Source organism: Thalassophryne amazonica, chromosome 9, assembly GCF_902500255.1.
Source record: "Thalassophryne amazonica chromosome 9, fThaAma1.1, whole genome shotgun sequence".
NCBI classification, from domain to species: Eukaryota; Metazoa; Chordata; class Actinopteri; order Batrachoidiformes; family Batrachoididae; genus Thalassophryne; species Thalassophryne amazonica.
The window spans coordinates 75,806,271-75,829,167 of NC_047111.1; the positions used below are offsets into that span (position 1 = coordinate 75,806,271).

Sequence of the window (22,897 nt, forward strand, 5' to 3'; positions counted from 1 at the left end):
CAAAAAGTAAATCTGTTTAATGAGATTTCTTTTGGCTTCTTTCATTTTGCTTGGGGTCACCACAGGAGGTTCTGTTTGGGATCCATGTTGATTTGGCTTTCTTAATTTAGCTCCAGCTATACAAAGGGAATGAGACATGGTCGGCCTTGAACCAGGGATATTCAAGTTAGGAGGCAGGTGCAGTAACCCCATCTGCTAAGTGCACTGTGCAGTGCACTAGTGTATTGGCAGTGTTGGGTAGGATTACTTTGAAAGAATACATGTGGATTACATGTATGTATGTACATACATTTGGATTACTTGTAATCTGATTACTTTTGGATTACATTTCAAAGTAATCCTACCCAACCTTGTGTATTGGTCTGCTTAAGTCATCTGGTTTACCCTTCTGATATAGTCGACTTGATTGTAAACAGACGTAATATTTTTCATAAATTCTTCATATGAACATAAAATGTTTGGAATTAAAAAATATATCTGTTTAGAATTAAAGAAGAAGAAGCCTTTATTGTCATTGTACATGCAATGAAATTTGTCCTCTGCATTTAACCCATCCTGAATACAGTTAAACACAATTCAACCACGAGGAGCAGTGGTCAGCCACAGCCCAGCACCCTTGAACCAAGTCCAGATGAAGAGACATTTCCTTGGTCAAGCCTAGAGAAAGGAGCAGACCCTAAAAAAGCATGTTGAAGAAACCCATATAAACCAGAGGAGAACATGTAAACTCCACACAGAAAGGACCAGGCGGGAAGCGATCGCAGGACAGTCTTGTTGTGTGGCAATAGTGCTAACCACTAAGCCACTGTGCCACAAGTTAGCTACCGTATTTACGCAAATGAAAGCTCCCTCTCTAATAAAAAACCCCTCCTCCTTGATTTTTTCATCACATTGCATATAGTGTGTTTTGCCATAGATGTTCCAATATAGCCAAAGGAAGCCAATGAGTTTGCACAGGAACATTAGCGAACATTTATTTCCAGCTTTCATAGCCACTGCTCATCACTCCCTACTTCTGTGTCTGGCTGTATGTAGTCACAGCCTTTTATACTGGTGCTCAGTGCCCCTGCAGGTAACCCTGGTTACTGCACCTGTGAAACTTTCCAGATACCACATAGTGGAAATGTGAAATCCTGAGAGAACAGAGTAAATGAAAATGAAATAGTTCTACCTCATTGCCATGAAATCTCATCAAGTCTGTTTTGGTTTCCATGTTGCTTATGCAGCTGCAGTGCCTCGTATTTCAGACCCTTCCCTGTCACACAAATGCCTGCCACCCCCCCTCCAACCAGGCAGCCATTTTGTTGTTTTGGCCAGGGTTGCAAGCTTACCCTTGTTCCTACACCACTCCCGGATGCATTACGTATCAACTAAGAAAATCCGAACGGCACTTCTCTTCCGCTTCTTTGACAGCTTTTGGCTTGAACGCTGCCGAGTAAAATGCTTGCGTGGAGCCATTTTATGGAACTGTGTAGCAGCTACTGTATGCAGAAAAAGCAAATTCATTTCTGCGCTACTTCTCTTGCATGCAGTACGCATGTACGTATGTACCGCAAGGCTGTACTGTGTACAGCATGCATGCACGCATACGCAAATGCCCTCTTCATGAAAAATTCACACCCCCGGGGAGTTTATTAGAGTAAATATGGTATATCAGTAGGCTAAAACAGATGAGTTAAAATGACCAATGCAGTAGTGCATTTAGTACATGCAGTTAGTGCCCTTTCTTCTCATGCAAAATATTCCTGGTTCAAGACTGGCTGTGCTCCGTTCTCCTTGTACAGCTTGGAGCTGCATTAGAAGAACCAGACCTCCTGTGGTGATGACCTCAAGCAAGATACAAGAAGCTGAATGAAATCTGAGTTGTTTCAGTGTTTTTATTTATTGATTTATTTTATTATAATAGTTATAGTAATTAGCCTGGCAACCACATCTGCTTACTGTAATTTAACAGTGGGACAGTGCTATAATTGTTTTTACAGTAATAAGCTGTTGTAAGTTGTAGGAGGCACACTGTGGATTAACAGTACAGTAAGACTGTCGAACAACAGCATCAAGCTGGCAACTCTAGTTACCAGTAGTTTACTATAAATAAATTTTTTATAGTGATATGTTCATTAGAGTGTCAGAGTTTGATGTTATCACATGGATTCTTTTTAAATCTTCTTGATCGGACTCCTCTTTTCTTGTGTGTTTTATCTTTCACTCATTAAAAACATGAGTGTCTGAAAGCAGCATCAGCCTACTGTACTCTCTTGTGAATTCATTAATGGATTGTTCCTTTGGTTCCTTTGTCCTTCAGTATACCCCATCATTAGAGTTCCAGTTCCAGTTAATTATGTGAGCATTTTAAAGCAGCAATCCTAAATCTGATGTGTGATCAGAAAAGTGCTTATTTTCTTTATACCTCATGGTCCAATTTCCTTAAGCACTTTTTTTTTTTAGCATGATTTACACTCTTGTGCAATTTCCCACTCAGATTATTCCTCATATTGGTGTTCTGAACAGTTAGGCTGGTATCTTACTCAGGAAGTGGAAGAAGTGGATTATTTTGTAAGGCACCTTATCGAAAAAGCTGAAAATCCCTGGAGGACCTCTAACAGAGGCCTGGGAGTTTGAGGGTCCTGCACAGAATCTAATCTGTTCTGGGGACTGCACTCTTCTGTGTAGCTGTACAGAAACCTCAGAAATTGTACCTGGAATCTGTGGGGCTATTCTCACAGTTTTGGGGTCATAGCACCTAGTCGTCATATTACCCCTGGGAGCACTTTGGCCTTAACCTTCCAAATCGTTTGTAGTTCTTCCTTCAGCCCATAGTACTTCTTAATCTGCTCATGTGTTTTCTTGATAGTATATTTGCCAGATCTATCACAACTGCTCTTATTTTGCTCATGTTTTTGAGTGGCTGCTCTTTGGACATTTGCAGTTGATTTGATCCTCTGGTGTTCCTATCTCCTTCAGGAGCTTCCATGTTGTGCAGATACAAGTTATTTACCAGAAGTTTGAAAGTACTGTAGCTTTGTGGCGGTCTTTCATGATCAATATTTTCCTGCTGTGTGTTTATGTTTCATTTGTGCTGCCAGGTGCTCATGGAGTACTGCTAACTTCTTCAGGCAGTCCACTGAATCATGTCATATCCTTGTGTTGTCCAGCTTTTCATACTTGAGACATGTTTTTGGATATCTACATTTGTAACAATGACTGGTTATTCTACTGTGAGGTTGCTGTGGTCAAGTCCAACAGTCCCTGGGCAACAGCGTTACGGGATGCTTTGTTCTCTCATATGTCTTTCCAGCATTGGTCAGTCTTGACAGGTCTGGTGTATTTCTTCAGCCTTGTTGCCAGAGCTGACAGTCTTTGTTTGGTGGTTTCCAGGGACTCATTTATGGACAGTTGCACTTTTTTCAGCCATAGCCTGTCCTTTTCTTTCCCTTTTGCACCTCTGTTAGTGAACTAATGTCTTTTGGACATTCTTTTGCTTAACCTCCAGCCTTCTCCTCCAAGTGGTACCATCTGTGGCATATGCACTTGATCTGTTAGCTAAGCATCTCCAAGATTATTGTTTCAGTGGCATGCTTGATATCTTTCTGAGATGCTGATGCTAATAGTGGGGATAGTGAGCAGCACTGACATCTCAGAACATCTCTTTTGATAAAACTATCAGTCAGCTGTGCAGGCTTGACTGTGCTTAGTCTATTATTCTATCCAAGATTTCCAACCACAGTATACGGTGCATGTACATATGGTGCATATAGCCCTCTCTGAATTTGCTCTTAAAGTAACTCTCTCTCTCTCTCTCTCTCTCTCTCTCTCTATATATATATATATATATATATACGAGGTCTGTGATGAAAAAAGCGGTCCTTTTTATTTTTTTCAAAAAATAAATGGATTTGATTCATATGTTTTTACGTCAGACAAGCTTGAACCCTCGTGCGCATGCGTGAGTTTTTTCACGCGTGTCGGTGACGTCATTCGCCTGTGGGCAGGCCTTGAGTGAGGAGTGCTCCATCCCGCCCGTTGGAATCTCTTTGTCTGAATAGCCGCTGCGGACGGCGTGCGTTGCTTTAGCAACATTTTTTCTGCACCTGTGAGGAATATCCAAGTGGACACTATTTGAGAAATTAAGCTGGTTTTCGGTGAAAAGTTTAACGGCTGATGAGAGATTATGGGGTGTTTCTGTCGCTGTAAGGACTTCCCACGGAGCGGGACATCGCGCAGCGCTTCCAGGCGCCATCGTTGGCCTGTTTCGACCTGAAAACATCCTAATTTAAGGCTTAATTCACCCAGGACGTCGTAAGAGAACAGAGAAGATTCAGAAGAGGCCGGCATGAGGACTTTATGCGGACATTCCACTGTTTAAGGACATTTTTTAATGAAAGACGTGCGCGCAAATTCGCCAAGTCGTTTCCATGATGACTTGGCGAATCTGTGTGCGCCGCGACAGGAAAAACACCTCCGTGTTGAAAACCATTTGTAAAATTCAGGCGGCTTTTGATGGCTTTCAACAAGTGAGTAACTGAGAAATTGTTTAACAGCTTGGGCATGTTCCAACTTGCCCGTTAAGGTTTCCAACGGAGGTGTTTTTCCTGTCGCGACCCCCCGCGGTCGGGTCCGGCCCAACATGCGACTCTGCCCGCATGTTCTTTCATTACAAAATGTCCGTTAACAATGGAATGTCCGAATAAACTCCTCATGCCGACTTCTTCTGAAAGTTCTCTGTTCTCTGATGACTTACTGGGTCAACAGAGCCTGAAATGTGGAAGTTTTCAACTTGAAACGGCGAGACACTGCCGCCTCAAAGCGCAGATCGCCGTCAGGCGCCGTGGGCCGTCCTTACGGCAACACTACCAGACCAAAATCTCTCATCAGCCGTTAAAATGTTTACCGAAAACCAGCTGAATTTATCGAATGGTGTCCACTCAGTTGTGCCTTACAGGTTTTGAAAATTTTTTTATCAAACAAAGCAGCAGTCTCTGAGCCATTCCTAAACAATGAAAAAAACGACGAGAGGGTGGGCCACTCCTCACTCAAAGACTGCCCACAGGCGAATGACGTAACCGACAGGCGTGAAAAAACTCTCGCATGCCCACGAGGGTTCAAGCATGTCTGATGTAGTTACACGTGATTCAAATCCATATGGTTTTTGAAAAAAATAATAAGGTCCGTTACTTTTATCACAGACCTCGTATATATATATATATATATATATATATATATATATATATATAATACAAAAAAATTAATGTTTATGAGTTCAATGTACGAATATTTCATGAGATGAAAGCTGGAACATACCATTCAATGAGGCAAAGCCGAGCTTTCACCGAATTACCAAATCTGAAGTGTGTGCCTCTGTGTGTGAGTGCATGTGCCTAGGTGTGTGTGTGTGTGTGTGTGTGCGCACAATGGTACCAAATGTATGAAACCAAATTTGTACTCTAAATGGAACCAAATTGCACTCTAAATGCAATGCAACACGAATGGGATGAACAATCCATGTCACGTGACATACTGTATATATCCATCCATCCATCCATTTTCTTCCGCTTTATCCGGAGTCGGGTCGCAGGGGCAGCAGCTCAAGCAAAGCCGCCCAGACCTCCCGATCCACACACACCTCCTCCAGCTCCTCCGGGGGAACCCCAAGGCGTTCCCAAGCCAGCCGAGAGATGTAGTCCCTCCAGCATGTCCTGGGTCTTCCCCGGGGCCTCCTCCCAGTGGGACGTGCCCGGAACACTTCTCCAGCGAGGCGTCCAGGGGGCATCCGGAAAAGATGCCCGAGCCACCTCAACTGACTCCTTTCGACGTGGAGGAGCAGCGGCTCGACTCCGAGCTCCTCCCGAGTGACCGAGCTCCTCACCCTATCTCTAAGGGAGCGCCCAGCCACCCTGCGGAGGAAACTCATCTCGACCGCTTGTACTCGCGATCTCGTTCTTTTGGTCATGAGCCAAATCTCATGACCATAGGTGAGGATCGGAATGTAGATCGATCGGTAAATCGAGAGCTTTGCCCCCCTACTCTTCTCTCTCTTCACCACGACAGTCCGATACAGCGACCGCATCACTGCAGATGCTACACTGATCCGATATACTGTATATATATATAAATGCTGCCAGGGTAATATGAGTGCTGGGTGCTATGACCTCAAAACTGTCAGAATAGCCAGAGATGACTTGCCGCCCTCTGCTGGAATGGTGTGTGATTTCAGAATGTAGTTAGCAACATCTGTTGTTCAGTGTTGTTTGCTAATATCTATACTTCTCCAAAAATATTAGTCCTATCAACATTCCATTTTGGCAGAGTTCATCTTTGACCCAAAATACATAAACATACTAAATGCAAATGTCAGCTCTCCCCAGTTTCTCTGTGATCGAAGTTACACACACACGCCTGCATGCACGCTCACACACACAGAGGCCACTTGGCTAACATAATGTGCGCGCACACACACACACACACACACACACACACACACACACACACACACACACACACACACACACACACACACACACACACACACACACACACACACACACACACTAACCAGTTATCATAATAAACATATATCTCAGCAATAACAGGGTAGATGTGAAGTTTTGAAGCTTAAATGAACCAAAACAACATAACATCTGCGCCCGGTGAGCACTTTGATTCCCCTCTGCTGAACGGTAATAGGTGCTGAAGTAATCAATCTGTCTGTGTGCAAAAACTTGGCAGATGCCCCAAAAATCTTTTCAGCTGGTTTTGCAGAGATCCACCAGCCTGCATATTTACAAGAAAGTGTCTGAGGACTATGGACAGCAAAGTCAATCTCACAGTTTAAAAAAATGGAAACAACATAGGGATGATCTGCTGCACCAAGCTCATGGTAATTGAGTGGCTCAATGCTGTTATTCTATTTTACCCCCAAAACAAACATGCAGTCAATTTTATGTGAGTGTGATGTGTTCCAGTGAAAAGACTTTTTGCATTTTGTTGAATGCTCATTCTTGTCTTTTAGTCTTCATTAAGTTTCCTCCACATCCTTTGAAGAGAACAATGATGTTGCATTAAACAAAGGTTACATAATGTGAATCCAGGCAGCTTGTGAATTAGATATGTACTGGCAGTGGTAGTAAGTAACTACATACCTTTATTGTATTGTGCTTGGGTATTTGTTTTTTCTGCGACTTTATGCATGTAGGCTACTACATCTCACAGGAAAATATTGTAACAATACATTAGAATCTAATACTATTAAACTGTGCATCCATAAAGTATTCACGGCTTCACTTTTTTCCACATTTTGTTATGTTACAGCCTTATTCCAAAATGGAGTAAATTATTTTTTTCCATCAAAATTCTACTCACAACACCCCATAATGACAACATGCAAAGTTTTTTTAATTATTTTTGCAAATTTATTAAAAATAAACAACTAAGAAATCAAATGGACACAAGTATTCACATCCTTTGCTCAATACTTTACAGCCTCAAGTCTTCTTGAATATGATACCACAAGCTTGATGCACCTATCTTTGGGCAGTTTTGCCCATTCCTCTTTGCAGCACCTCTCAAGCTCCATCAGATTGGACTGGGAGCGTTGGTGTACAGCTATTTTCAGATCTCTCCAGAGATGTTCAATTGGATTCAGGTCTGGGCTCTGGCTGGACCACTCGAGGAGTTGTCCTAAAGCCACTCCTTTGATATCTTGGCTGTGTGCTTAGGGTCATTGTCCTGCTGAAAGATGAACCACTGCCCCAGTCTGAGGTCAAGTGCACTCTCGAGCTCTGGATGACTCTGTACATTGCTGCATTCATCTTTTCATCAGCCTGACTAGTCTCCCAGTTCCTGATGCTGAAAAAACATCCTGAAAGCATGATGCTGCCACCACCATGCTTCACTCCAGGGATGGTGCCTGGTTTCCTCCAAACATGATGCCTGGCATTCACACCAAAGAATTCAATCTTTGTCTCATCAGACCAGAGAATTTTGTTTCTCATGGTTCTTCAGGTGCCTTTTGGCAAACTCCAGGCAGGCAGCCATGTGCCTTTTACTAAGGAGGGGCTTCTGTCTGGCCACAGGCAGATTAGTGGATTGCTGCAGAAATGGTTGTCCTCCTGGAAGGTTCTCCTCTTTCCACAGAGTAATACTGGAGCTCTGACAGAGTGACCATTGGGTTCTTGGTCATCTCACTGACTCAGGCCCTTCTCCCCGATCACTCAGTTTAGACGGGTGGTCAGCTCTAGGAAGAGTCCTGGTGGATCCGAACGTCTTCCATTCATGGACAATGGAGACCACTGTGCGCACTAGGACCTTCAAAGCAGCAGAAATGTTTCTGTAGCCTTCCTCACATTTGTGCCCTGAGACAAATACAGTAGAACACAGCAGAAAATTCCTTTGACTTCATGCTTGGTTTGTACTCTGACATGCACTGTCAACTGTGGGACCTTATATGTAGACAGGTGTGTGTCTTTCCAAATCATGTTCAATCAACTGAATTTACCCCAGGTGGACTCCAATTAAACTGTAGAAACATCTCAAGGATGATCAGTGAAAACAAGATGCACCTGAGCTCAATTTCGAGCTTCATGGCAAAGGCTGTGAATACTTATGTACACGTAATTTTTTTTTTTTTTTTTTTTTTAATAAATTTGCAAAAATGTCACCACAGTGTCATTATGGGATATTGTGTGTATAATTTTGAGGGAAAAAATGTATTTCATCCATTTTGGAATAAGGTTGTAATATAAAAAATGTGGAAAAGGTGCAGTGCTGTGAATACTTTCTGGATGCACTGGATATATTATTCTGAAACGTGCAGTTCTGTGTAATGAGTTCTTTCTAGTTGGTAAGAATATTTTGATGCATATACATTTGCGCATTGTACGCTTCTTGTATGCACATCACACAAGGTCAAAGGTAACTTCCGGTAATTTCAAAACCTCATGCATGAGCACATGCATGTCCTCCTGCATACAGCGTTAAAAGGAAAATAAAATATTCCTTATTGAATTCCCCAGACCTAAATATGTTCTCTTCATTAAGAAAAGCTGTAATTTTGAAACGTGTTTCAAAAATAAACCAACATTACAATGCTTGGACTTCGGTTTAAACTAGATTTTGTCAGTTTTTTAAAATTTGACAGGCCGTATAACTTTAAATAATATTTTCAGAAAAGCATGTTTTCTTGTAAAAATGTATTTCTAAAGTGTGGTATTATGACTGTTGCATGAATAAAATATCCAAGTACTACTTCCACCGCTTTATATTGTTTGGAAAGGAAGATGTGGGAGCAATAACCACAATGTCAGCTTTAATTCTTCACAATTACTTCTTGCACCTTAAAATACCACCACAGCATTAAGAACAGCAGGATGTAACACCCTGAAATAAAATAATTTGAACCATTTGTGCTCTTTAGTTATGCTTTTGTATTCTTGTTTTTAAAGAATACAAAAATCCAAGATTTCTCTTATGGTTTTATGTGCGCAATATTTCCTTGTAATACTTATAACAGACAGACTGACCATCAATATGAAATACTTTTATGAAAACATGTTCTATCTCTTTATCTATAAGCTTTCTTTTGTTCTGTCTGGTTTTTGTTGAACTTGAAAAATTGTTCTCTCATATTACCATACAGGATAGTTGAAAATATATACATAATATATGGAAGAATTCAAGATGGGACTTAGTGAAATAATTTACTTTTACTTTACTGCAAGTACTAAAGCAACTTCAGTAAAATGAAAGATGAACAATAATACCACATATGAACATTCTCACTAAACAGTCTGCATGAAACAGGATTTTATGGCACATTGTTCTTTTGAAATTTTCCCTTTGAAAGGAATGTTTTTTTTTGGGGGGGGGGGGGGGAGTATTTTCTTAAAAAGAAGACCTGAAAGTTCAGCTACAGTTTTCCAGAAGGTACATCTGAGATGCAAGCCTAGATTTAATGTTTGGTGAAAGAAAACCCTCCTCTATAACACTTCATCATGAAGCTGTATAACTGGGGATACAAAATGCAAAACATGCACTCTGCATTATTTCTCCAATCACAGCCACAGAAGCCTGTAACTTCTTCTGGGTTGTCTGGGTGTCTTGGTGGCTTTCCTCACTCTTCTCCTTTTTGCACAGTCACTCAGTTTATAAGAACGGTCTACTCCACACAGGTTTACCAAAGCGTGTCATACTGTTTGTATTTCTTCATAACTGATGTAAATAAAATTCAAGACATTCAGTGACTTGGAAATGTTCATGTATACATCCCCTGACGTGTCTGAAGAAAACTGACAATTTAACTGATTATTTACAGGTATTATACAAAAGGGGCTGATTACTTATGCAACCCATCATCTTGGCTTTTATATTTTTAATAAATTTATATCAAGTTGTACATATTTACTTTCAGTTTGAGTCTAAGAAAGATAATTTTAGACATTTTTATATTGAGAAGCCTGATTTACTTTTTGTATTTGTAATGCATAAACAAATTAAAATGCATGAATTACCAAGGGGCTGAATACTTTTGCAACCCACTGTATGTGGTTATTGTGCTGCATAAATAGCAGAAAAACTCTGCACTCAACTTTAGACCAGCTTTTTGTTGGTGTTTGGTGCAATTGCTTTTTGATGTCTGACAATAGCAACACTGCTCTGGACCACATCTCATTTCAAGACCAATACGTCCACAGGTGCACAGATGAGTGCAAGTACACTTGGTTCTTCAATAAGGTAGGTGTGAAAATGGCAACTGGATTGGCTGGAAACTAGCATTGATGAGTAATGACACTTGTGCTGCATTGTGCATTGCTTTGTGCCAGGGTGTGAGATAGGATCATTAGCGATTAGAAAAGTGTGAAATGTGAAATACAGTTCTCAGTGGACACCTCAAACAACCTTTAAGGACTGAGAAATATCGTGCTTACAATCTGAAATGTGCACATTTTCTGATCATAAATTGGCAGTCTGCCCACTTTCAAAATGGTTGTTGTCATGATCTGAACTTTTTGTATTATGCTTTGTTCTGCTTAGTTTAGTTGTGTGTGATGTGTGTGATTTCTCTTGTTGGGTTTTTCCTGCTCGGGCTTTGTCTTTCCCTATCCCTCTTGTCTGTCTCTCTTGGTGCTTGGTGGTGGGCGGTGTACACTGTCTGGGCCACACCCTGTTCTGGAGCTTTCCACACACCTGTTTCTAATCTGCAGCTCATCACCTGGATGTATTTAAGCTTCACTGGTTGCATTGTTCATTGCCAGATCATTGCACCTTGTGCCTTTGCTTCCAGCTCTGTATTCCATGTTTTCTAGTCCTGCTTCCATGTTGTGTTTTGACTACCTGCCTGTTTATCTGACCACACCTAATGCCTGGTGATTCAGATTTGCTTGCTGATTTTGGACTGCCTTTCTGTGTACTGGAACTCCCTGATTTATTCAGTAAACAATCTTAAAAGCACCAAATATGAAACAGTATCAAATTGATTGATGAGATCTTTGTTGAAGAGTTGAAAAGATAACATAATGCCCTTAAAATTGACACCAAAATTGTCCAAAATTTTGATACGATGGGCATCAGTCCTGCTGTAATCATAATATTAAACCAAGGGATACATGGAGTGGCTGATGAAACAGCTCTGGAGAAACAGATGGATGCACACACACACCAAGTCACTCTTACCCCTGCTTACTTTCCAGCTGTCACAACTACACATTAAAGCTAGAAGCACCAGAACTCTGAAAACATGGACCTTCATCCTTCTGCAAAGATATTACTAGCTCCTTAGGGTCCTCCCACTTATCTTCAAACATACAGGCCAAGCTCACAGATACACAAATGTCTCTGATCAGAAAATAAATAAATAAAAAATCCTAAGGATTAGATATGTCAAAGTCATCTTCTTAAACCTCTGCCTTCTGCAACCAGGACATCTAATGTTCTACAAAGGACACTGCATCATCTGCAAAGCCAAGATCAAATCAAATCAATTTAAATTATATAGCGCCAAATCACAACAGTTGCCCCAAGGCGCTTTATATTGCAAAGCAAAAGCCATACAATAATCACAGAAAAACCCCAACGGTCAAAACGACCCCCTGTGAGCAAGCACTTGGCGACAGTGAGAAGGAAAAACTCCCTTTTAACAGGAAGAAACCTCCAGCAGAACCAGGCTCAGGGAGGGGCAGTCTTCTGCTGGGACTGATTGGGGCTGAGGGAGAGAACCAGGAAAAAGACATGCTGTGGAGGGGAGCAGAGATCAGTCACTAATGATTAAATGCAGAGTGGTGCATACAGAGCAAAAAGAGAAAGAAACACAGTGCATCATGGGAACCCCCCAGCATTCTAAGTCTATAGCAGCATAACTAAGGGGTAGTTCAGGGTCACCTGATCCAGCCCTAACTATAAGCTTTAGCAAAAAGGAAAATTTTAAGCCTAATCTTAAAAGTAGAGAGGGTGTCTGTCTCCCTGATCTGAATTGGGAGCTGGTTCCACAGGAGAGGAGCCTGAAAGCTGAAGGCTCTGCCTCCCATTCTACTCTTAAAAACCCTAGGAACTACAAGTAAGCCCGCAGTCTGAGAGCGAAGCGCTCTATTGGGGTGATATGGTAAATGGTAAATGGACTGCATTTATATAGCGCTTTTCCATCTGTATCAGACGCTCAAAGCGCTTTACAATAATGCCTCACATTCACCCCGATGTCAGGGTGCTGCCATACAAGGCGCTCACTACACACCAGGAGCAATAGGGGATTAAAGGCCTTGCCCAAGGGCCCTTAGTGATTTTCCAGTCAGGCGGGGATTTGAACCCATGATCTTCTGGACTCAAGCCCAACACCTTAACCACTAGACCATCACCTCCCCCACTAAGAGGTACTAAGAGGTCCCTAAGATAAGATGAGATGACCAGATCAGAGACCATTTTAATGAGCGTTCCACCCAAACCACTGGTCTCCCAACCTGACCCAACACCAAGTCAAAGTTTGAACACAGTAGGAGCCACAACACATCTGATTGGTTAACTGGATAGAAGTGAGACTCTCTGCTTCTACTCTATATGGTGCACACAGTAGCAATGCACAAGCCTTTCTATAATGCCCAACATCTTCCTTAAGGGCTACTGGCTGGCTCTGATTGGTTCAGAGGAGGGGGTACACAGTGGATTTCACCAACCCCCTTCCCACTGTACAATGTCCACTGTAAGAAAGCAGCGGTACCACAGCTACAGAATGCAGAAACAGGAGTTCTGACATGTGCCTTTTTTTTTTTTTTTGGCAGTGGCTGGAGTTCAGATCCTGCCAGCTGGACCACCTCCATCCATTTAACATATATTTACACTTCTAAGGATTACTCTTAAGGTAAGTAAAGTTTTGTTCTTAAGGTAAGTAACTTTACATCCCTGGTCTCTGTGCAGTCTGTGGCATACTTGTATTTACCCGATCACTTGTGGAAGACTCGTATGGAGCCCAACCTGCTGCATCTCAATATCAAATTTATATATATATATAGTCTTACAGTAATCTGAGTACAAGCTTTTGTCCCGCCACTTTTCAATAAATAAAAAACATTTTTTTAATCAAACACTGAAAAAGATTATTTATTGATGTTGTTTTGTGGTTTGCTCAGGCAAAACATGAATTGTAGCAAATATTCTCAAAGTTTTCTATCTTGTGTTTGCAAGCAAATATGACTAATTTTCACTGCTCCAGTTAGCAGCTCACTTTATACTGTCCTGTTGTTTAGAAGTTGGCTCATTTATTTTAAAAGTTGGTGTTTTCTGTTCTTTCGTTTTGTATATTGTTCTTATAATTACAAATGCTATGTTTATTATTGCTGCTTTTCACATTAAAGTCACTGACAAAAATGCTAAACATGAATTGTGTATATGCAAGTCATAAAACAGGAGCCATAAATGAAAATTTTGTTTTTTTCCCCACCACAGAGGATGCTCCTTGCTCTTTAAATATTCAAAATGTTATTTTTATGGATATAGGATGTAATATTCATGAGTGACATTTCTACTTGAAACTACAACAAACTAAAGTGATCATCAAAAAAAAATGTCATATTTCAAGTATACATCAAAGTTTAGAAAACTGCCTTTTGCTGGAGATTTTGAAAAGATTATGTGTCATGGAGAAACAGTTAGCTGGTTGCTTGCAGTTATTTCCGACTTGGGGGCAGAGAACCCTACAGAACAAATGTCAAATCAAAATTAAATTTTTATTATTTGTTGTAGAAAGGGGGAATTATAGGTTTTTTTATTTACTGGGTAGACTTACCTTTTCAATTCTCAGTAACCTAAAAACTAGAGCATCGCGCTCATAGAGCACAAACCTCCACCAACACTAGTTTCCATTTCCACAAAATTTTACCTTGGAAAAAATTTTCAAGGTCAAAGTCCTGTTAGAAGTGGCTTTTCATGAGCTAAATTGAATGTGATCAAATGTCAGGAGTATGTATTTAGTTCATACACTTCAATCAAAGTTTTTTTGTGGTGTTGTCAGGTTTTTTTTTTCTCTTTCGGTTTTTGAATTCTTTTTCAGATAATTTTCACAGAACACTGGTTATCTCTATGTACAATTTGTCATTTGTTTTTGGTGCTTTGTTTCTGACTGATGACTGGAAAATAGATAAACAGACATAAAATTGGAATCTCCATCCAGTTTTGGTGGTGTAGGTAAATCCATAATAGAAAAATGATAATGATTGAGACAGTTTTGATTGAGATATAATAAATGTTAATGAGTTCAATGATACGAATATTTCATGAGGTGAAATTCACCAAAATAAATACTTGTTCCACTGAAAGAATGAAAAACTGTCAGGGTGTGAGTCTGATCTGCTTCTGTCTCTTGGTTTTGATTTGTTTTTATCTGTTTGGTTGCTTTTCTGTTTGACTGTTTTCTTGTTAGGCCTTTTCCCTGTGTTGGGTTTTCTGTCTCTCTGGGATGTGGGCTTGTCCCTCTGTCTCTGTCTCCCTCACCACGCCCTCATTCTGGTACCTTCTGCACTCACCTGCTGTCAATTTGCTGCTCATTACCTGGATGTATACATACTGCTCATTTTGCTGTGCTTCTTTGCTAGATTGATGCACCCTGTGCCTTCTTTCCAGCTCTCGGTTCTCGTTGTCCTTAGCCATGCGTGCCTCATCATGCTTTCGACTTCCAGCCTGTTTGTTCTGACCTTGTTTAAGCCTGATGTTTATTGTACTGCTGCTGTGTTTTTTTGGACTGCCTCCCAGTGTACCGACCTGTGCTTTCCACATCACTAAAGTCTTGCAACAACCAGAGCTGCCTGTGTGTTTTGCATTTGTCTCCAAACCAAACCGCCTGTCAAAAACATTCATTAATTGTTTTATATAATGGCTAAAATAAGTCGTTGTCTTTTGATATTTTATTAATTTATAAACAACAGAAAAGGGACTTACATTTTGGTGTTCGTCACTGCTGCTTGGACATCAACAGTCCAACACGAACTTTAAATAGGAGTCCAAAATTGTTCTCAGTCAACTTAGAGAAACATAGTTCAAATATAAGATAGTTCAAAAGTAATTCTGACAATGCAGTCCGTGATGCCATGCACTGACTTTGCATGCTTCCAAACAAACAAAAAACCGTGTGCTTCCTTGCTGCAGTGAAAAATCACATCAGAAATGAGTGCATCTTTTCATCCTAACACTTCTTCATGCTCCCTCAAATCGTCATCTGCACTGAAAAAAGAGAATGTTTGAACCAACTTAAAAAAGTGTTACAATTTGTAAAAACCTGAATAAATTAAGTTGTTTGAACTTAAGTTTGAATGTTAAATCAACTCTAACTTACAAACTTAAGTTCAAACAACTTAATTCATTTAGGTCTTTTACAAATTGTAACACTTTTTTAAGTTGGTTCAAACATTCTCTTTTTTCAGTGTGTCAGCAAAACAAACCACCATGTTTAGCTAAACACCATCCCCACTAGTGGGCGGGGTTTACAGTGTGCAATGGTAAAAAAATGTATGGGACCAAATTACATGCTAAATGCAATGCACCACAAATAGCATGAATAATCCATGTCACGTGACATACAAAGCACCAATCAAATGACAAGGATCCACTCAGCCGTTATATAATGCAAAATGTACATTAAATGGAGTTTTCGACCACAAAACCTGCAATATGGATCAGATCTGGATCAAACACTGTCCATCAGTAAAGGATACCATCCCACATAATACTGTCAACTATGAAATAAATTAGATTTTTGTTGAGTTATGAAGCTTTGAATATTCATTCAATGTTAAAGATAGGGATTTTTTCCTGACTTTGACCTCTGACCTTGAAAATTTAATCAGTTGTTGCCCATCAGGATGTGAATACTAAAAATGTCATAATGATATATACTCAACAAAAATATAAACGCAACACTTTTGGTTTTGCTCCCATTTTGTATGAAATGAACTCAAAGATCTAAAACTTTTTCCACATACACAATATCACCATTTCCCTCAAATATTGTTCACAAACCAGTCTAAATCTGTGATAGTGAGCACTTCTCCTTTGCTGAGATAATCCATCCCACCTCACAGGTGTGCCATATCAAGATGCTGATTAGACACCATGATTAGTGCACAGGTGTGCCTTAGACTGCCCACAATAAAAGGCCACTCTGAAAGGTGCAGTTTTGTTTTATTGGGGGGGGGGATACCAGTCAGTATCTGGTGTGACCACCATTTGCCTCATGCAGTGCAACACATCTCCTTCGCATCATCCATGAAGAGAACACCTCTCCAACGTGCCAAACACCAGCGAATGTGAGCATTTGCCCACTCAAGTCGGTTACAACGACGAACTGGAGTCAGGTCGAGACCCCGATGAGGACGACGAGCATGCAGATGAGCTTCCCTGAGACGGTTTCTGACAGTTTGTGCAGAAATTCTTTGGTTATGCAAACCGAATGTTTCAGCAGCTGTCCTAGTGGCTGGTCTCAGACGATCTTGAAGGTGAACATGCTGGATGTGGAGGTCCTGGGCTGGTGTGGTTACACATGGTCTGCGGTTGTGAGGCTGGTTGGATGTACTGCCAAATTCTCTGAAACGCCTTTGGAGACGGCTTATGGTAGAGAAATGAACATTCAATACACGAGCAACAGCTCTGGTTGACATTCCTGCTGTCAGCATGCCAACTGCATGCTCCCTCAAATCTTGCGACATCTGTGGCATTGTGCTGTGTGATAAAACTGCACCTTTCAGAGTGGCCTTTTATTGTGGGCAGTCTAAGGCACACCTGTGCACTAATCATGGTGTCTAATCAGCATCTTGATATGGCACACCTGTGAGGTGGGATGGATTATCTCAGCAAAGGAGAAGTGCTCACTATCACAGATTTAGACTGGTTTGTGAACAATATTTGAGAGAAATGGTGATATTGTGTATGTGGAAAAAGTTTTAGATCTTTGAGTTCATCTCATACAAAATGGGAGCAAAACCAAAAGTGTTGCATTTATATTTTTGTTGAGTGTGGGCTCCAGGCTGTTCACAGACAGACAGACAAGGGTTAAAACATGACCCCCTCCAACTTTGTTGGCAGAGGTAATTAGTAAAAAATGAGTGAACCTGATTTTGATTTCAAAGGTCACATGCCCCAGGAGTAGAGAACGAGAATGTGTTTTCTCAATAAGTTAAACTTTTAATTGATTGAACACACTTGAAGCAAACGTTGTGTTTCATGACTTATGTTTCAAGCATGAACTCTGCTTCTCATCCTTACTATGTGCAGCTGAAGATAGTCTCCAAGTCCATGGGTGCTCTCCACTCGCACCAAGATGGCATCCTTCTGCTGCGTGCTGAAGCCCACGGCTAACCGGTCAGCTCGGGTGCTCGGCCGCTCGTTGGGAGCCCATGTGTATGTGATGAGAGCCCCTCCTTTCCCAAAGATATATGTGGTCCCAGCTGAAAACAGACAGAAGAAGAAACATGAGACAAACCCTTAAAGAGCATTTCATAAGGAAGGTGGTGGTGGGGTACACAATCTAGTGGGCAACTCTGTCCAATTTCTTGCCAGACAGGAAAATCACTAATTTTCCATTGGCAAGATTCTGAATACCAAACTTGGTGTGCAGTTGAGCGCCTTGTATGGCAATACCCTGACATCGGTGTGTGTGTGTGTGTGTGTGTGTGTGTAAGGCCTGAGCTCACAAAGACTGATTTAGTTTGCCCTCTGATGTTGCCATGTTCAAGGACAGTCCCATATTATTTCAGTTTTAAGAATGCCACTCCAGATGACTGTGAAATCATAGACTCAATCAAGCATGAACACTCACACCAGGGTGTGAGAATGAGCTTTATTCAAGACTTTTACGTTCTGCAACATTTACAGTTAAGTGCACTAATTAACAAATGATGAAGCTTTCAAACCACAGAAATGAACTAATGGTTACAGCTGAGCAGTAGCGGTGGCTTTCATTTTTATGGTTCCACACGGCTCACAACACTTTGATGTAAACACAAGAGACTGGATTCAACACTGTGGTCTTCTGAAACTAAAAACCAAATCATCAAACCATCAGCATAATCCAGGATAGGACATAAACAATATCCCTACATCAAGTCACAAGTGTAACATGCAGTTTATTCAAGCTTTCATTTCATCCAGCACAAAAGAAAGAAAGAAAGAAAGAAAGAAAGAAAGAAAGAAAACACACCAGTGAGCACATAACATGTAAAATCTATCTGAAATCAAGACTCTCCCCCAACTCCCATTTTCAGTCATTTCAATTTTACCATAAATTGACTCATTTCTACCTCACGTCTTCACAATTCACATGGCGTAATTACACTATTTCTTATACTTCTTAATCTTTCACATTTTATGAAGGTTCATCATAATTGCTTTGACCCTGTACCAACACAAATGCCGCATGTACGAGGGCTGTCAATAAAGTATAGGTCCTTTTTATTTTTTTCAAAAACTATATGGATTTCATTCATATGTTTTTACGTCAGACATGCTTGAACCCTCGTGCGCATGCGTGAGTTTTTCCACACCTGTCGGTGACGTCATTCGCCTGTGAGCACTCCTTGTGGGAGGAGTCGTCCAGCCCCTCGTCGGAATTCCTTTGTCTGAGAAGTTGCTGAGAGACTGGCGCTTTGTTTGATCAAAATTTTTTCTAAACCTGTGAGGCACATCGAAGTGGACACGGTTCGAAAAATTAAGCTGGTTTTCGGTGAAAATTTTAACGGCTGATGAGAGATTTTGAGGTGATACTGTCGCTTTAAGGACTTCCAACACAGCGGGACGTCGCGCAGCGGTCCCAGGCGCCATCGTCAGCCTGTTTCAAGCTGAAAACCTCCACATTTCAGGCTCTATTGATCCAGGACGTCGTGAGAGAACAGAGAATTTTCAGAAGAAGTCGGTTTCAGCATTTTATCCGGATATTCCACTGTTAAAGGCGTGGTGCCGTGGCGCGGCACAGGAAAAACACCTCCGTGTTGATAACCATTTGTAAAATCCAGGCGGCTTTTGATGGCTTTCAGTGGAGTGAGTATATGAGAAATTGTTTAACAGTTGGGCATGTTCCAACTTGTCCTTAAGGCTTCCAACAGAGGTGTTTTTCCTGTGGCGGAGCGTCGTGGCCGCTGCGAGCCGACGCTGCAATCTGCCCGCACGTCTTTCATTAAAAAAATCTCCTTTAACAGTGGATTATCCAGATAAAATGCTGAAACCGACTTCTTCTGAAACTTCTCTGTTCTCTCACGACGTCCTGGATCAACAGAGCCTGAAATGTGGAGGTTTTCAGCTTGAAACAGACTGACGACAGCGCCTGGGAGCGCTGCGTGACATCCCGCTGTGTTGGAAGTCCTTAAAGCGACAGTATCACCTCAAAATCTCTCATCAGCCGTTAAAATTTTCACCGAAAACCAGCTTAATTTTTCGAACCGTGTCCACTTCGATGTGCCTCACAGGTTTAGAAAAAATTTTGATCAAACAAAGTGCCAGTCTCTCAGCAACTTCTCAGACAAAGGAATTCTGACGAGGGGCTGGACGACTCCTCCCACAAGGAGTGCTCACAGGCGAATGACGTCACCGACAGGCGTGGAAAAACTCATGCATGCGCATGAGGGTTCAAGCATGTCTGATGTAAAAGCATATAAATGAAATCCATATAGTTTTTGAAATAAATAAAAAGGACCTATACTTTATTGACAGACCTCGTACCTGTGTGTGGCATTTATAAATGCTACGGTTTATTGTCCAATATAAAGTCATATACACCTTTCCAGGAAATTAATAAAGGGCACGAGGTTTACAAGTTGATATTTTATAGACAAAATTACTACAGAAACACTAATAATAATAACAATAATAATAATAATAATAGTAGTAAATTTATTTATAAAGTACTTTCGATGAAGAAAAAAAAAATCAAAGTGCTGAACAAGGTCCAGAACAACATTAAGGGTCCCTTCACCCATAGTAGAAATAGGTACAAATCAGGGCAAATCACAGCGAAATGGCTCATATGTGCGAAGCACAAAAACACTGAGCCGACGTCGGGAGGGACGCGTGATCAGGCAGGCGTGAACGAAAACCGTTGCAGCGGGAACACAGTGCGAGCAGCTGGAGCATATGTAACCACATTGCGCAGCTGCTGTGGAAAAAAAAAAAACAATACATGCCACCCACAGGGGATTCGAATCTGCAATTTACAAAAGCTCTGATTGCCAGCCAGAAACTTTACCACTACACTACCATCACTGTCCTATAAAAGGTGAGTAAAATGCATGAAATCAATGAAGAGATAAACGTATTAAAAAATAAAAACACACACCATAAAAAAACCACTGCATTTTATTGAATCCCTCTTATCGAGGGAACAATACAAGTATGAACTGTCTGTTCCTCTGTAGATGACCCATGGTAACAGATGTACAGTCATGAAATGACATGAATTAAGCAGTGCGTCCACACCTGCTGGTGTGTCCAGTTGGCCCAACATGCATGTCCTGTGGATGGCATGCCACAGGACAGACACCATGTCATGTGAAACAGAGCTCATGTAGGTGACTTGATATTCAGATCACCTGCTGTGTGTTATGATCTGACCATCCGTTTCACCTGGGGTAGCCTGTCAATGTGTGCACCGTGTGCTCGCTCGCCGCAGCCGGTTGTAACAGCGATATATGTTTTTATGCATGTCCACGTGAGGACAGCAAGCAGACACACGCGCATAACAGTGGACAGTTGTTAGGTCATGTCCATCCAAACACGGTATGTGTTCCCCAGCCGTGACATCCAGAACCAGAGATCTCAACAGCTGCTGCTGTTGGCAGACACACCCCTGTCAGTTCAGTGCACACACCGACGTGTCACTCTCTGTTATGTGATCATTATTTTTTAGTTATTTGTTATGTAATTGTGTATGTAGGTAGTGTAGTACTTATTAATATACCTGTCCTGGCTGAGGTCTCTGTGTCTGTACTATGACACGTCCTGTGCACTGAGCCATCATTTGCATCTCTGGTCAGCAGCTGGGAGGCCCCTCTCTGTGCTGTGTGCACTCTGACGTGGCTGTCCGGCCCCGCATGTGATCATCTCTGTACATACATATAAGCATTTTATGCAAGTGCACCCCCCCACATACCACATATGTAGGGAGGAGTGGGGGGGGGGGGGCACGAAACATACATACGCCACATGTTTTCGGGGGAGTGGGGAGGCACAATACGTGCAAGACACATGCACTACGTGTGTTGCTTTTTGCAACGCCACACTCGTGGGGGCACTTAGACAAATTTCATATCCAGCTCGAAAGTAATCATCTGATGACTGTTTTCATGCTAACAGTGCGAATGGCCACACATAGTTATAGAGACACGTGTACGAGGTGTTGGAGGCAGCTCCGATTTTTCATGAATGGCATGCAATTCCTCCTTCATGCGCTCGTCAACTTCAATCGTGTTATGTGTGAAGAGACCCTAGACAAAGGCCGTCATATCACAGAACAAAGCAATTAAAACCATAAAAACAATTTGTACAAGCAAAATTATTAAAAGAAGCTAAAATCAACAAAACTAATGACAGGTAATGATGGCTTGAGGTGACCAAGTCAAGTCTGAGAGCAAACGCTGTTGCCCTACATCCTCCCCACATCCTCCATACCATGGATCTGACTTGGGTCCTGGGTGGCACCCAGACAGAAAACCGGTCCAGCATCCATCTGCCTCAGTCAAATAAGGCATGGGCATCCACTTGGCCTTCTCCAATGACTGAGGTCATCAACACTGAGGCACAACACCTGCTGGATCACGCACAGAAATGTGCCATGTTCTGCCCTCAATATTAAAGTTGCTTATTGATTAGAGTTGTTGTTTTGGTAGGTTTAGACCACCTGTTGTTTGTAATATATTTTACGTCGTTTATTTTTTATCTTCATCATTGCGCCTTTATTTTGACATAGGAAGTGACACTACGGAAGTAAGATTGAATGTATGGTGGTAGAGAAAACACAGAGTACGAGGTCTGTTTTGCCAAAAACTGAGCGACAGCCAGGTGAAAACCATTTGGAAGATTCAGACGGCTTTCAGTGACGATGCTATGGGCATCATACAGATTAAGGAGTGGTACAACCAGTTTAAAGGGAAATTGAAGGGGTGATGATGAATATCATCCGTGCATATGCCCCACAGGTAGGTTGTGAGATGAAGGAGAAAGAAGATTTCTGGAGTGTGTTAGATGAGGTGGTGGAGAGTGTGCCCAAGCATGAAAGAGTGGTGATAGGAGCAGACTTCAATGGCCATGTTGGTGAAGGGAACAGAGGTGATGAAAAAGTAGATATGGTATCAAGGATAGGAATGGGGAAAGACAGATGGTAGTTGATTTTGAAAAAAGGATGGAAATGGCTGTGGTGAATATGTACTTTAAGAAAAGGGAGGAG

General features: G+C 41.5%; 1 protein-coding gene across 10 annotated transcripts in view; it reads right to left on the reverse strand.

Annotated features, from left to right (window-relative positions):
• LOC117517424 (neurexin-2-like) overlaps positions 1 to 22,897 on the reverse strand; it is a 643,324-nt gene that overhangs the window by 56,645 nt on the left and 563,782 nt on the right. For all 10 annotated transcript variants that reach the window (XM_034178438.1, XM_034178436.1, XM_034178437.1 and 7 more), the window contains one exon: positions 17,731 to 17,912. In XM_034178438.1, the coding sequence (XP_034034329.1) occupies positions 17,731 to 17,912 (182 nt within the window). The remainder of the gene's footprint in view (positions 1 to 17,730; positions 17,913 to 22,897) is intronic.